General features: G+C 42.3%; 1 protein-coding gene across 1 annotated transcript in view; it reads left to right on the top strand.

The window, feature by feature from the left end:
* MERTK (MER proto-oncogene, tyrosine kinase) overlaps positions 1 to 15,471 on the top strand; it is a 609,785-nt gene extending 594,314 nt beyond the window's left edge. Inside the window, exon 19 of the mRNA XM_029594310.1 lies at positions 14,135 to 15,471. Coding sequence (XP_029450170.1) covers positions 14,135 to 14,624 — 490 coding nt within the window. The 3' untranslated portion in view covers positions 14,625 to 15,471. The remainder of the gene's footprint in view (positions 1 to 14,134) is intronic.
* The last annotated feature ends 1,207 nt before the right edge of the window (positions 15,472 to 16,678 follow it).

Here is a 16,678-nt window from a genome sequence, read left to right as displayed (position 1 = left end):
TCCAATTCTCCCATCTTACTTTTTAGACTTCTGGCATTAGTATACAAACATTTCAAAGTTTGTTTTTTGTTTGTATTTTCATTCTGCTTTTTAATTGATAGGGTAAGTTAGAATTTTTTAGCTCAGGTGAGTTTTTAGTTACAGGCACTTGGACTACTTTTCTTATTATTGGAACCTCACTGTCGGGATGCCCTAATTCTAATGCATTATTAGTATCCTTTGAAGATACCTCTCTCAGAACCATGCACTGCTGAGTGACTGTCGGCTTTCCCCTTTGTTCTAGTTTAAAAGCTGCTCTATCTCCTTTTTAAAGGTTAGCGCCAGCAGTCTGGTTCCACCCTGGTTAAGGTGGAGCCCATCCCTTCGGAAGAGACTCCCCCTTCCCCAAAAGGTTCCCCAGTTCCTAACAAAACTGAATCCCTCTTCCTTGCACCATCGTCTCATCCACGCATATAGACTCCAGAGCTCTGCCTGCCTCTGGTGACCTGCACGTGGAACAGGGAGCATTTCGGAGAATGCTACCCTGGAGGTTCTGGATTTTTCTACCTAAGAGCCTAAATTTGGCTTCCAGAACCTCCTTCCCACATTTTCCTATGTCATTGGTGCCCACATGTACCACGACAGCCGGCTCCTCCCCAGCACTGTCTAAAATTCTATCTAGGTGGCGCGTGAGGTCCGCCACCTTCGCACCAGGTAGGCATGTTACCAGGCGAGCCTCACACCCACCAGCCACCCCACTGACTATATTCCTAATAATCGAATCACCAACTATGACGGCCGACCTAACCCTTCCCACTTGGGCAGTAGGCCTTAGGGAGATATCCTCGGTACGAAAGGTGGTGAACTTGGGCTGCCTTTGCCCCCTGCTGCCATGTTGTGAAACAACTCTCTGCACGTGCGGACCCACCCTCACGAGCACGCGAAGGTGGCGTGGGTGCACATTTACGCGCGTGGGTGCACAGACGTGCACATGTGCACCCACGCGCGTAAATGCTGTTGCACGCACAAGGGCATTTGCGCGCTGCAACCAGCGCGCACAATATCCGGACAATATATTCCCGAATTTTGCATAGTGCGTGCATGTCTGTGCGGCGCTATACAAAATACATGCCACTTCCTATGCGCACTACTGCGTGCGCCCTTAGCCAACTGCGCGCGCAGTTTTGAAAATCTGCCCTCAAATGTTGCAGTTGTTTACTGATGAAAAATCCTTTTTGCTGTCTAATTGTTATTATTTCCCTGATAGAAAAAGAGTTACGAATGATGGTGGGGCTTCAAGTAAGTTAATCCCATTTTCTAGCTCAGATCTATCTTCATTTCTTCAATCTTCAGGTGATAGCATAGCAACTAGGGCTACATTTGTTGTTACTTTTGCCTTGGGTAATGATAAAGATTTAGTTCTCCAGCAATACTTTAAATACAAAAATGATTTATTTTGTGGTCAAAAGGGATTGGTTTTTCCAGATGTCGCTAAAGAAACTTAGGCCAGGAGGAAAAGTTTCCTGGGCTTGAAATCATGTGTCTTGGCAATTGGGGGTACTTTTTCCTTGAAATTTCCCCACAGGTGTTTAGTTTCATTCCAAGAGAATAGATTTATTTTTAATGGATCCTTCAAATTTGGAGGTATTTTTGGTATATAAGGAAGCTAGTGAGGGTTGAATGGGAGGAGGAGCTAGAATTATATTTCTTTCTTATTTATCTTCTCTTATGGGCAGGTATCGTTCACCGCTTAATGTAGACTTGTTGATATTTCGTTTTCTCTTTTGTATATTTGTATAATGTTAAGTTTATTTTAATGTATTACTTTCTTTATTTCCTGTATCATATGACTGAACTTAATGAAACGGTAAATTGAAAAATAAAATCATTCTTGTTGTTTTGTTCATCTGGAACAAGTGAAATGAATACTCAGGCATTTTCTGGGATTCTAATAAATAAAAAAGCATATTTCAGTTTTTATTATGTTATTGGATTTTTTCCTTTGGGTTTGCAGGTCAATTGGAACTGGCCTCTGGGGAGCTATTGCAACATGAGTCTTTGGGGGTCATTTTCTAAGCATTTTTCCCATAGACATAGAATGGGAGAAAACCTTTAGTAAATGACCCCCTTTGTTTGCAACTATCTGGGGGATTTTCCCCTCCCCAACCCAGCCATTACTTGGCTGTGCCTCAAGTCTTGCTTGCATTTGTCACTGTTAAGCGATTGATTAAAGATTCCTTAGCCAGGGCTAGTAAACACTTGTTCTGTAGCATCCCCAGCCAGCCAAAGAAATGAAAGACCTGATTCAGGAATCAAATCCAGGTCCTCTGCATGGCAGCGGACTGCCACTGGATTAGAACCAACATATTTTAGTTTTTAAAAGAAATAACCTAATAATCAGACAAAATAAATGGATGTACATGGGATTATCCCAACTCTAATTTTAGCTTTTGATTTAATGGGGATTTCCTATAGATTAAATCCTGTTTCATATTATTAAAAATGAAAGAATTTCTGAGAATTAAGATATTTACTTCCCTACTTTGATTTCTCCTTTATTACTCTATCCATAGTAATGTTTTCAATGTTACACTTCTTGTAAAGAGCAGAAAGGAAGTAGCATCCTTTGTATGCTGTGCAATATATCAGAGATGCATGCTTTAATACTGAGTAGAGGAGTAGCCTAGTGGTTAGAGTGGCAGGCTGAGAACCAGGATTCATATCCTGCTTCTCACAATTACCCTCCTTGTGACCTTGGTCAAGTCATTTCACCCTCCATTGCACTAGGTACAAACTTAGGGGGTCATTTTCTTTTTTATTTTCTTTTTTTTATTTTCTTTTTATTAGTTTGAACAAAATTTACAAAGGATTATCACTTTGTACAGAAACAAAGAAACATAACTTTCTCCATTTTTGCAACTTTACAGTTACAATAAGAAGAATAACATTTTCTAATATCTTGGCCACAAATATATAACAGAGGGTGTACAGCCAGAAAAAAAAGAGGAGATATTCTTAGGAAATTCTTACTACAGAAAAAAGCTTAACGGTCAATAACAACTATTCTTCCTTTTCTATGACTCCACATTTGAAGCATCCTGAACTGGGGGATTACAAGGCAATCTTTTCCTATTCTCTAATAATTCTTTCATTTGTTCAGGTACAAAGAAAACATAAGTAACATTGTCTAGCTTTAATATACATCGACAAGGATACCTGAGTACAAAACTTGCCCCCAACAAGCGGGCTTCCTGTCTCAATGACAGGAACCCCCGCCTTCTCTCCTGGGTAGCCTGTGCCAAATCAGGGAAGACCTGCACCGATTTACCCATGAATTCTGCTCTCATATTGGAAAAATAATTCCTCATTACCAGACTGAGGTCTTGAGAATAAATAAAAGAAACTAAGAGAGTAGATCTCTCTATTACTTCTGGCATAGAAGTCTCTAGAAAAGTTGTTAAGTTAGCAAGATCAAGCTCTGGAGCAGCTTCTTCTCCTCTAGGCCTTGCATGAGGCATGAAATACACCTTATTCAAAGCTGGAATGTTTTCAGGTGCTATCTTCAAAATTTCCACCATGTATTTCCTCAAAGTTACTCTCTGTTGTTCGCCCATAACCTTTGGGAAATTTATAAACCTAAGGTTTAAATTCCTTGATTTATTTTCAAGCTGTTCCGATTTCCTATTAATGGCGATACGATCTTTCAGCATAGCTGCTTGCAATTCCTGAGACTTCTTTACTTGCTCTTCCAGCCTGATAATCTTTTGTTGATGTTCTAAATATTTTGCATTGTATTCCTGGGTAAAACCTCCAATTTTCTGGGTCACATTTGATTGTTCTTGAGCTACTTTATATAATGCCATCCCCATTTTGGTTATCAGCTCCCAGAGAGCATCCATGGATACAACCTCAGTTTTAAGGAATAAAGCATTTCCTGCTTCGGGCTCAAATTTAAAGAAATCTTCACCATTAAAGGCATTCATTGTGGAAGCAGAGTCCAAATTCAAGCTTGCCGCCTGCAGCCCTGCCATCCCTCCTCCTGTCTCCTCCAGGCCTGCATTTTCTCTCCCACTCCCCGCGGTGGTTCCTGCTGCTGTACCCAATTCCCCGATAGGGATCGATAAAGCACTCACCGGGCTCGAGGAGTCTCTGGGGACCGGCACTCTGAGTCCTCCAGCCCCCATCCTGGGGTCTGGAGGACTCAGAGTGGTTTCTCCTGGGTCTGCCACGGCTCCTCCCGTGGCAACCTCCGCGGAGCATGTCGCCTCCAGTTTTGAATAGTTTGCAGTCAGCTCCGCTATCGTGCGCTGTCCGGGCGGCAGGGGTAACGCTGCAGGATACACGCGAACCCGACCTTTCCTTTTCGGGGGCATTTTCGGATATTCTCCGACGAAGAAAACAAGCAAGTGAAGAAATCCGGAGAGCGTCTGATCAGAGCTGCTACACCGCCGCCATCTTGGCCACACCCCTCCTCCTGGGGGTCATTTTCTAAAGCTATCGCATGCATGCGATAGCTAGCACACGCGTGTGATAGCTAGCTCGGGGCAGAGTCGGCCCCGGAAGAGGAGGAGTCGGGGCAGCACCAGGGCAGACTCTGTGAAGATTTCCCAGACAGCAAAAAGTACGCATGCTTTTCGCTGTCATTTTCGAGCCGAACAACTACACCTTTTATGGTGTAGTTATTTGTCGCAACGCCGGCAGCGAGCACACTGCCGCGGTGCGATCGCTACCGGCTAGCGCAGGACCGCCCCCCCCCCCCCCCGTTTCACCCTCCAGCCTTAGGGCTGGATTAAATAAGGCTTTTCTCCTATTCTGTATCTATGGGAAAAATGCTTAGTAAACGAAGCCCTTGGATTGTAAGCCTTCTGGGGAATATTCCTGAATTGTAACTCACCTTGAACTACCATTGAAAAGGTGTGAGCTAAATCTAAATAAAATAAATATATCAGTAGTGCCTACTGCAATATCCTCTATCAATTCCAGTTTTTTGTTACTGCTAAATGATGTTTTTTTAGTTATGTAATAAGTTTGCCCAATGTAGCTCAGATAGCAGGCATGTTCAGAGCAGTGTGTCAAAGGTTGCCTCACATGGAAGCAAATCATATGGATTTAGGATGTCAGTGTAGCCCGATAGCTCTCAACCCAGTCCTCAGGACACACCCCACCTGTTGGTTTTTCAGTGAATAAACATGAGATGGATTTGCTTACAATGAATGCAGCACATGCATATCTATCTGATGCGTATTCATTTTAGATATCCTGAAAATCAGACTGGCTGGGTGTGTTCCGAGGACAGGATTGAGAATCACTGGCACTGTAGCCTAATATGAACCCGTATGTATCAGATAATAATTGATTCTTCTTCTAATAAAACTGCTCTTGGAAGTTTAGGAAAATTGTAGATAAGTTGCTTAAACAAGTTCAAAACTTATGCCTTGAAGTAACCTTTTTAAAAAGCATGTGGTGAGTATTAATTAGTACTTGCTGTGGTTGTGATTGAAATATTGCCCATGGCATAAAAACTACAACTTTTTAAGTAAACTAAATTATTTAAAGTGTTAATTCTATGGAAACTGGATGCATAGAAACTGGCATTATTTATTATGCCATCAATTACTTTGTGCAGCATTCCTTATTTTACAAACCTTCAGCAAAATAACTCTGCTTGACTGCCTACAGAATCTCCCTAGGTTTGAGGTGGTGGTCTTACTGTTAGAACAGAGAATCTCTAAGGGTAGCAAAATGTCTACAAATTAGTGAAAATGTGACTACATTTTTATGGCAATAGAGTTGTACAAAGAAAGGAAGCAGATTTTGGCAGAAGAGAGGGGAAGCAAGATAAATGGAATGGAGGAGGTACACACTAGAAAGAAAAATGGATTAATGAAAAGGATGAGAGGATCAAAGGAGGGAAGAAGAATAACAGAAAGAAAAGGGAATGACACATAGGTGGAATGTCAGTAAAGCACTATAGGATGGAGATTAAAAAAGGAAAAATCATATGTAATGGAATTGGAAGAGAAGAGAGTTTGGAGGGGGCACACACGTTTGTTTAATTTTCCATAGGGCAGCAAAAGATTCAGGGTCAGCACTGCCAACTAGTAAGAAAGACATGTTTGTTTACAGACACTTATTTATTACTCAGAAACAATTTTTTAAATTTTATATCATCGAAATATACAAAACTCGCAGCGCAAAATTTTCAATAAAGTATATCACAGACGAAGGAGGTAATTTTCAAAGGAGTTTCACAAGTAAATGTAACATACTATGGGGGTCATTTATCAAAGTGCTATATGGCGTTTTTGCATGCGTTAAGGCATTTTCGCATGAAAAAAAATGCCTTTAACGCATGCGAAAACACCTTTAACGCATGTGAAAATGAGGTGAGGTTTAGGTATTAGTGTAGGGGGTTAGAGGCCACTTTGACATTCAAAGTGAGATGTACGAACAGAACAGTGCTCTCTTGTGAAAATTTGAAGACCTTTGGAGTGAGGAAACTCACACAACGATGAGATTTGTGCAGTGTTCTCTCAACCTAGTTTGATGGACTCTCTACCTGGGTAACATCAAGCTAGGTTGAGAGAACATTGCACAAATCTTATCGTTGTGTGAGTTTCCTCACTCCGAATGTCATCAAATCTTCACAAGAGAGCACTGTTCTGTTTGTACGTCTCACTTTGAATGTCAAAGTGGCCCCTAACCCCTATACTAAGACCTAAATGGTCCCCCCAGTGGTTGTATTTAGGAAATACAACAATTCTGGCACTTATGACAAAGTGTAAAAAAGTTATTGCATTAATACCTATGCAAAGCACTAAGATAGACAATTTATTGCAAAATGCACTATTACCATAAAACATGCCCCTTTTCCTATCACATGCGATATTTAGTGCATTTTGATAAATCCAGGCCTATGGTAGCAATTTTCAAAAGTCTTTACATGAGCAAATCCTATGGAAAATTTTCAAACGCCCTCTCACTCAAGTAAAGTGCATTTACTCAAGTAAAACCCAGTTTTACTCGAGTAAATACTTTTTAAAACAAGACAGTTGTTATTACGTGTGTTTTAGTGGATCCTTGGGTGCTGTGGAGATGACCACGCCCACGGGGAGGAGCCCCGTGAGGAGCCACAGCACTGGGCTAGACTCTATAAATTGAACTCTTTTAATATACAGCTTGAAGATAGCCACCAGGTGGCAGTGGTGAGTTGTAGTCTCAGGGACCTCGGCAGAGGAGGTTCTGCAGCAAGGAGTTACTGTGGATGAGACAGATGAGATATTAGAATATCTCAGTGTTAGCTGTTATGGATGCGATTCCACCAGATAGTTGTTGATGGTACAGGCACTGAGGCAGGAAGAGCAGGGAGAGCAGACCCTCGAGGAGCGAGTACCTGTTCCCTGAATGGCACCTGAAAATAGAACAGAGGGCCCCCGAGGAGCGGGTACCCAAGTTAGTAGCAAATTCCCGAAGGGCAGAAGGAGAGCTTCCTGCAGGCCACAGGAAAGCGGCAGAGTAGCGCAGACAGGAGCAGTTCGAGTCTATTCGAGCCTTTGCCAACTCAATGAGCTAGCAATCTTGAGAAGTAGATATACCCGGATTGGCGTGACGTCAGATGAGGGAACACCCTCGAGGTTCGCGCCATTGGGCGTACTTAGACGTGGGTTGCGCGCACCCTAGCAGATACCTGGGAGAAGCAATGGCATATGGCTGCACCATAGCCGTTCCGGGGACGCCAAAGAAGTCGTCTTGACGACACTGCGGTAGCCATCTTGCCCAGGTAAGCGGGAGGAGCCGAGATAGGGGTGCAACAAGCGGGGCGAAGCCATCGAAGACCGGACGCATCAACAGTTATAATTTGTGTTTTACAAATGCCTATTAAATCAATATAAATAGATATTTCAAATTATCTTTTCATAGAAATCTAAGCATATGTCACATATCAGATACTACAATCACACATATTATTTAAAATTTTAATTAAAACCCACACATTCAAATCACTCATATTCAAACACAACTTGCCCAAGACATCCAACCACCATCCACACAAATATTCTTGAAACCTAATCACTGCAAAAAATGAAATCTCTTATGTTTCTCCTCCACTATCAGGGCAAATATCAAATTCTGTTTCTTTTTTTTATTAAGATGGTATAACCCTTCCAAATGCAATCTGCCAAAAAGGAGCTCCCAAACTCATCCACTTTTTTTCACTGTAAAGCTCCAGATTTTCATCTTCCTTCCAATTTTGTACCCAGAAGGGCTCAGGTTTCGCCTCACAACCGAAGTTGCTTCAGGGGTATGTCTGTTTGGGAGAAATCGTTATACCATCCAAAAACACAGCAAACTGACACAAGAAATAGCCAATCGTTAACTTCTGCTGTTCAAGGCAATGCCGTTGCCATGTCATCTATTCTTAACTATGTATTGTTTGTGATACTTGCTCCTAATTTACTTTGTTGTATTATTGTTATAGGGAAGTAATTTTCTGAAGTTCCAAAATTTAGTTTGTTCATGTTTACAGACACTACCATTTTTTAAATAGAAATAGGAATTAAGCTGATTTGCAAATATTCAGGTCCTCACTCCCACACACAGTCTCTCAACTCATCTCATACACGCACACACACACACACTCTACAGACCCTCAGCCTCTCTCTCACCGCTGGGCCTCCTCTTTGCGGGTCGCCGCAGGATGGGCTCTGCAGCGGCCCTGATCTTCTCGGGCCGCAGCGGCCCTGCTACCGGGCCTCTTCCTCTTCTCGGGCCGCTGCAACTTGGGATTCGCGGCGGCCCGTAAGCGCTGCTTCTCCTCTGCACGCGCTGATGCTCCTCTTCCTTCCTTCCCGCGCGGTTCCAGAAACGTTTACTTCCGGGGCCGCACAGGCAGGAAGAAGGAGGAGCATCAGCGCATTTAAATGCGATCTTTTTCTTCGGGGCCAATCTGCCTGCTATATGCGTGTCTCTGCTCAGCCGCCAGTGGGATGAGATCCACTGGTGGCCGCATGAGCCTCCCTGCGCCCGGGGGCATTGGCTCTCCTCGGGATACCACTGCTCATGGTGCCCCCTAATACGCTGCGCCCTGTGCTTCCACCGAGTAAAACTGGGTTTCATTTGAGTAAATATACTTTGCTTGAGTAAATGTGGTTTTGAAGATTGCTACAATAAATGCCATTCAATTGTCCATACGATTTACTCGCATAGATGCAATTTACTTGAGTAAATGGCTTATGAAAATTGCTACAATAGTATGTTACATTTACACATATAACTCCTTTGAAAATTACCTCCTTAGTGTTCTAGCTCTAGGAGCTTCATTTATGTTGTGTTTTCTCTAAACATGAATAATTAAGCTTCAAATGTTTAATATGTTTTCATGGATCCTGTGGATTGGAAGCATTTTTGCAAGGTAGGATGGTTAGTTCTGGGGCTAGTGATGATTGCAGGGTTCCTGTAAACTGTTAGGTTTGGTCCTTGTGAGGCAGTGCCCCTATGTTCCTCCTTAAACCAGTGCAGGACCAGGCTAGGTGCCTGGTCCCCTTTATTTCCCCTTGTAAGAGAGAGCTCTGTGGGGAGGGCTCATCAGTAGAGGATTAAGAGCTGGGACCCAATTGGGCCCAGGTCTCCAGGAGGAAGGCAGCACCTATTGAATAATGTACTGAGCTGTGCAGAAGCTGAGCTATGAGTACTGAGGTAAACAGTACTGAACTGCGAGTAACTGAAGTATACTTGTCTGAAGGGAAAGACAGTCTACTATTTTTGTTAGTGAAGCTGAGTAAAGATAAAGTGGTAGATTTTCAAAGGGTTGTGTGCATAAGATACACGCGCAACCCCCAAAAACCTACCCCTGCTTCCCCCTGCGTGCGTATGTCCCAGGGCTTGCAAAAAGGGGCGGGGCATGGTCTGAGCCTCCAGGCACAGCGGCCATTTGCTACTGTGCTCGGGATCGTGGGCCAGCCATTGGCCGGCACGCGTAACTTCTTCAACAAAGGTAAGGGGGGGGTTCTAGGTAGGGCTGGGGGGCGGGTTAGGTAGGGGAAGAGAGGGGAAGGTGCGGGGGGGGGGGGGGTGGAGGGAACAGGGGCAGGCTGCTCGGCGCGCATGTTATAAAATCAGGCGTAGGTTTGTTCGCGCCGGGTTGCGCGAACAAATCTGCGCCTGCGCGCAGGTTTTAAAATCTGCCCCATAGTGTTTTAAGAAAGGCTTGAGTCAGGCTACATTTATGTCTCCAGGCCTGGGGGATTACTGCTCAGTCCCACAGTCCTATTAAGTTTTAAGTGTGTTTTTTTTTTTCTTTGTAAATATTCTCTCTTATCTCTCCCTATGATGTGGAGTAATGGGGCCATAACACATGCATATTATTTGAAGTATCTACTTGTTTAAATATTTGTTGTATAATGCCTTATGTATTTCTTTAATTCAAGGTCTCTTGTATTAAACTTTTTGAAATTAATAGAGAAGATAAAAAATAAAAGACAAGGATGAAAAACATGCAATGTTCAGAAGTAAAAATCTGAGAAGAGAGAAATAGAATAATTATCTGTATTATGAAGCAGAATTTTCATTGGAATTGTATTAAAATCTGATCCAATTGCTAAACAATGGCCAGACTTTTCTTAACAGTATATACTTACAATAATGACCAACGTTAATCCTCAGGCATGGATTTATGTGCAGGTTCACTAGGTGGAAAATGTTTGGCATGGGACAAAAGCCCTACCCCCCCTGCTGGCCTCCAGTTCCATCTTCTGGTTCCTTACTTCTCCCTACAGACCTCCAATCTGATTGGATTTTCACACCCACCAGCCGCTTCCACAATCTCCAATTGGTTTAATTCCCATCCCTTCCCTCCAACTAGGCTTCCAATTTTTCTTGCTGCTCCACTGCCCCATTTACCTTAAAACTGTGGCTCCAGTGTTGGTGCTGCTGTTCTGATAAGGCAGTATATTCAGGGACTTAGTGACCCCATCATCTAGTGCTTACAGAAACAAAGATTCTTGCACCCTCCAGGCTTCAATGTGGGAGGCAAGGCCTGGGACCACTGACTCACTCAGTCTCTACGCATGCTTCATGTCAGAAGAGCAGCACCAGCACCAGAATTGCAGCTTTAAGATTGGCTATGGGAGGAAGGGAGGGAAAGAGGGAAAGAGAGAGGGAAAGGGAACATTTGGAAGCCTGGCTAGAGGGAGGGATGAAAATTGAATTAGGTGTGACCAGGAGGAAACTGCAGGTCTGCAGGGACAGAGATCTATTGGGAGGGGGAGTAGTAGTAGTAAGTAAATTAAGCATATTTATTTTAAAACTTTTCTATACCGTCGCTAAGTTATATACCATCGCAACGGTTTACAAATAGGCACATAGACTAAGGTAAGTAAATGTAGGATATCGTACATTCTAACAGGTGCCAATAAAGTTCGGTTACAATTTCATAAATAAAATCATTATTTGAGTAATTTTGGTCAAGTCCAGTTGTATTATTGAGTTACTATCGCTTTGAAATATTACTTCTTAAATGTAGGATTGAGTAAATTCATTCTCATCTGCATTTCCCTGTACTTTCATGCTCTACCCTCCACACTCTTTAGTGGAGGGTAGTCCAAATTTAAATTTTAGATTTAAATGTTAATGTCACCAGGGGTATTGCTAGATAGTTCAAAGGGAGGAGGAATAGCCTAGTGGTTAGAGTAGTGGACTATGAACCAGGAGACCAGGGTTCAAGTCCTGCTGTCGCTCCTTGTGACCTTGGGCAAATCACTTTACCCTCCATTGCCTCAGGTACAAAAACTTAGATTGTAAGCCCTGAATGTAAACCAGTAGGATATCTCAATTGAGATCAAATGTCAGTATATAAAAATAATAGTACAGTAGTTAGATAAATAAACTTGTGATCCCACTGTTATAGCAAAACCTTCAGATTGTTATGTTATTTAATATTTCCAGATTGAAGGTAATTCAATCCTCTTTTTCATTCCCAATTTATTCTCAGCTTCTCCCCACTGTAGGTGATCAGAATATAGTCCCAATATTTTATCAAAACATAGTTCCTGTTTTTATATCTTTTCCTGAATTCTTCGTAAATACTTTGGCTCTCCTAGTTAGTACCTAATGGGCACTTCCCTCTCAGTTCCTTCTCATTTACTTTGACAGCACTCACAGTTCTCAGAACAAAAATCTCCAACTTCTTACCTCTTTAGATCCTTTAGTTTCCTTCCCTCTATGTCATTGGTAGGGATCCTTGTTTTTAACTGAATTCCTCCCTCTTCAGATTCTTTCAGGATGAAAGACACTGCTATTCCAAAGGTTTTGGTTACTTAGTTCTGGGTACCAAGGGCCATTAGCTCCAAATGAAATACAAATAGTCTTTGAACCCCAAAAGAGGAAAAATCAGTAAAGAGACAGGACGGGTGGAAAATCTTCCAGGACTCACACCAGAGAAGATAGTCCAAAAATAGTTAAGATAAAGTTTAAACTCTCTGCATCAGGTCACTGTCAAGTCCATCCTCTGAAGGAGCAATACGCGCACTGCAGGTCTTCCCTACCCCATGATCCAGCTTTGAACATAGGGGCATCTCAATCTATTGCAACAAGGGGGACCAGGCTCTCACAGGCAGTTCTCCAAAAATGGCTTAAACGAGTAAAATCAAGCAGAATCAAGTCAGCAGGGAGGCTAACCCCGTAAGGGAAAATTACCTACTTTTATCCAGTAAATAAGGAGAAAAATTATACAGAAGGCAACGAGCTCTTGTCTGCAAGAAAGTCAAACTCAAATCCACAAATAGGTGGATTGGAAGCTGAACTAAAGATCCACGAGGATAGATGGTGCTTTGGGATGATAAACAGCTAGAACACACCATCTGCATCTCCTACCTGGCAGAGCAAAACCCAAACATCCCTTTACCAATTTCTGCCTAAACCTCCCCAGCTGGTTGGTACATTCCTGTTAGCTAGGGAAGCCAGAAGCTCTGTACACATAGACATGCTCTCATATGCTCTCTCTCGCACACAGACATGCTCTCTTTATCTCACACATTCTCTATCTCTCTCCTCACCTACAGGTAGCCTACAGGCAGCCTCTTCCTTGGCCTGAACAGCATCTCTCACACACAGATGCTCTCTCTCTCACACACATGCACATATTTTTTCACATTCCCACACTCACACACGCTCTCTCTCCCCAGAATATGCAGGCTGCAGCAGCCTCCTCCTTGGGCCCACATAGGGTCTCTCACACATATACATACTCTTTTACATGCTCACATACACATATATTCTCTCTCTTTCACTCTCTCCCTCCCTCTTTCTTACCCTGTAATGTGTAGGTAGCAATAATATCCTCTTTGGGCTCATTAGCATCTCTCACATGTACATGCTGTGTTTCGCACACGTACTCTCATACCCACACACGTGCTCTTTTTCTCAATGCTTTCACACATGCTCTCAAACACATACACATGCTCACTCATTCTCTCTCTCCAGAGCATGCAGGATGCAGGCAGAAGCAGCCTTCTCTTGGGACCTGTAGGCAGTAGCAGTCTGCTATTTTGGACCATGCTGGTGCTGCAGGCAGAGGCAGCCTGCTCTCTTGGATGCACGGGCCCTGCAGGCAGCAACAGCCTCCTCTTTTCAGTCGACAGGGAGTAGGGACCCTGGGAAGCACAAGTGGTGGGGGATTGAAAAAATAACAGCAATGGCCACAGCTGAGACCCAGGGCACAGGCCCCCAATGCTAACAATGCCCCTGGATATCACTGTTTAAAACTATTTTCTATCAGCAAGCAAAATTTTGAAATAAAGCCATCATGTAGGTTGGCCTATCTAGTTTCCCAGTGTGTTTCAAAAATCAGGACTACGGCTTGAGATTTAACTAAATACTAATGCATGGAGTTTACAAACAGTGTGTGTGTGTGTGTGTCTGTGTCTGTGTCTTGAACACACATCTTTGCAACTTGGTGTTGTTATTCCTAACAACTGAGGTGAAGTATAAGCAGAAGGGAACTAATATGAAGCACAAACAAATCCTGATCAGGGTTAATGGGACATTACAGCCTATTTTATTCCATTCGATAAAAATGGTAGGTTTTGCTTTGCTATCTCAATAAATATTAGCAATTAAATTTAAACAGCCTACTAAAATGAAACTTTTACATTTACAGGTATGAAATTATGTACTCTTGCTGGAGAGCAGATCCAGTTGATCGACCCACTTTCACAGAATTAAAGCTTCAGCTGGAGAAGTTATTGAGTGGCCTGCCAGACATTATAGACAAGGACCATGTCATATACATGAATACAAGCCTAGCGGAGGAGAGTGAGGAACTCATAGAGGACCCACACTTCACTCACATTGACATGAGCTTTGACCCAGATTATATGATTGAATCATGCTGCTCCAAACCAAATAAAACTACCATCACAGTTGACGTTCATGAAAATAGCAACAGTGAAGGAAGGTATATCCTGAAAGGGGTTGGTGAGGAGCAGTCCGCTACATGTGAACAGGTGAACATTCCCTTGCTACCAAACACAATTATAAGGAATGGGGCCATCTGGTCTCAGAGAGGCACGCTGCCGGTGGACAATACGCTGAACGAAGAGTTTCTCTATGCAGATGATGCTTGTGAGGATTCTGAAATCATGCTGTGAAACAAGAGCTAAAAAATATTATGGTCTTGAGAACCAGATGCTCCATTCTCAGGAAGTTCAGCAAACTTTGTTATGTGTTTATTCTCAGTAACTGCTTTAGAGCTGGAAGAAACCTATGGAATACACTATCAAGTGAGAGATTATAAATGACCCCATGTACCATGCACTAATTCTGCACCACATTGCAACAGCTACATCACGATGTCTGCTTCTGCATCCTATTGTATTGTTTACTGTTACTACTGGAAGCTAAACTAACAAGGATTTTCCAGCTGTTCCAAAATGCTCTAGTTGAGCACTTGAGATTATGGAAATCACTGGCCCTCATGTTTCAAATGGAACTACCCTACCTTTAACAAATATACCACTGTATGGTTAGTGACATCATCCTAGTCTGAATCCATGAAAACTGCTATACAATGTAAAGCAACTAATGATGGTCCTGTCTGTGCCACAGCTTGTTACCTTTTGGGGAGACGCCATTGATGGTACAGATTTAGTATTATGTATAAAATAAACTATTAAACCATTGTATTAGGTGATCACTGGATACATATTATGAGAATCAAACATGCCACTTCTCTTACAGAGCATGTCTTCTTCTAGTTTTAACTTTTCCATGCACTGTCACTGAGCCAAATTATTTCTTGCATAGCCAGCTGAAACAAGGTAGCAGAATAGGGGTGGAGCCTGAAGATTGTCTTGGATTGACCATTTGCTACTGATTAAGTACTGAATTGTACAGTTGTATTATTTTTTACTATTTCATTAGAAATGGTTAGTCTTACAGCATAAATGTTGCACCTTTAAAAAATTTCCCAAACACCAATAAAATATTTCAAAACTGCTTGCAGACTTAAAATCAGTGTTATATGTACACTAATGTGCAACCTATCCTCTTGATCCAGAAAATGTTCAGAAATATTCCAGAGATTCCATAGCATGTTGGTTTTGGTTTTTTTTAATCCATTTTTTCACGTATTTTTAAAGAAGGACAAAGCCAGATACCTACAGTGAAGGGACCTATTATATTGGATTTTTGAATAGCAAACCTATGCATTCCTTATTCAGGTATGGCATATACTGTATAAATGCCCAAATAACCAAATGATAGAATGATGATTAAGGAACCCCAGTGCCCAAGCTGGGGTGAGAATACCCTCAGCCGCTGGGAAGTGATGCAAAATCTATCTATTTCTACTGTATTTTCAGCTATTTTGACTACATGGTGTTGAAAAAGCATTTTTTGATTCATCTTATAAAATTAAATACATTTTGAGGTGAATTTTCAAAGGGCTTTGGTGCCTCAATTTAGCAGTTAGGAACTTAATAATATCCTTTGAAAACTGACTAGGGCTGAGCTCCTAATTATAGAAGTCTAGTTCCACTAAGCTCCTACATTTAGGTGCCTAAAAATCTTTTCTGGGTGTCCAAACACTGAGTGGAATTAGAAAAGGGAAAAAAAGTGAGATGTTTAGCACTAATTTTCAACTGGGCAACTAACTTAGGGGGGCATTTTCTATTGGTTTCGCACGCGAAAAGGGACTTTTCGCGTGCGAAACCAATAGAAAATGGAGTTGGGGCGGCACCGAGGCGGACACAGTGAAGACATTGCTGATGGCGAAAAGGTAAGGCCCCTTATCGCCGCCAGTAGCACACCCAATAGCACCATCTTTCACGGTGGCGCTATTGGTTTGCGAAAGCCGGCAGCGATAACACCGCGGTGGTGCGATTGCTACCGGCTTTCGCAGGCCTGCCTCCCGCTTCGCCCCCCGGTACCGCACGATTCACTAAGGCCTGCAATTTTAGAAAATTCAGGCCTTAGGAACCTAAGTCTAGCCAACTGACATAAATTTAAGCTCCTAAATTTAACAGAATTTTCAGATAAAAACCTATCCTAAATTTAGGAGCTTAAATGAGGTGATGAGCATGCTAAATGTGTTTGACTTTCTATATACATTATGTATAGAAAAAAGCACAAATGTGTTTAGGATCATATACACACAAAAGAGAAGACAGAAGAAAGTGGCTACTGTGAACATCACCAATTGTAA

This window comes from Rhinatrema bivittatum, chromosome 3 (assembly GCF_901001135.1).
Source record: "Rhinatrema bivittatum chromosome 3, aRhiBiv1.1, whole genome shotgun sequence".
NCBI lineage: Eukaryota > Metazoa > Chordata > Amphibia > Gymnophiona > Rhinatrematidae > Rhinatrema > Rhinatrema bivittatum.
The sequence above is the reverse complement of the archived record's forward strand: the minus strand, read 5'-3'. Positions and strand labels throughout refer to the sequence as shown.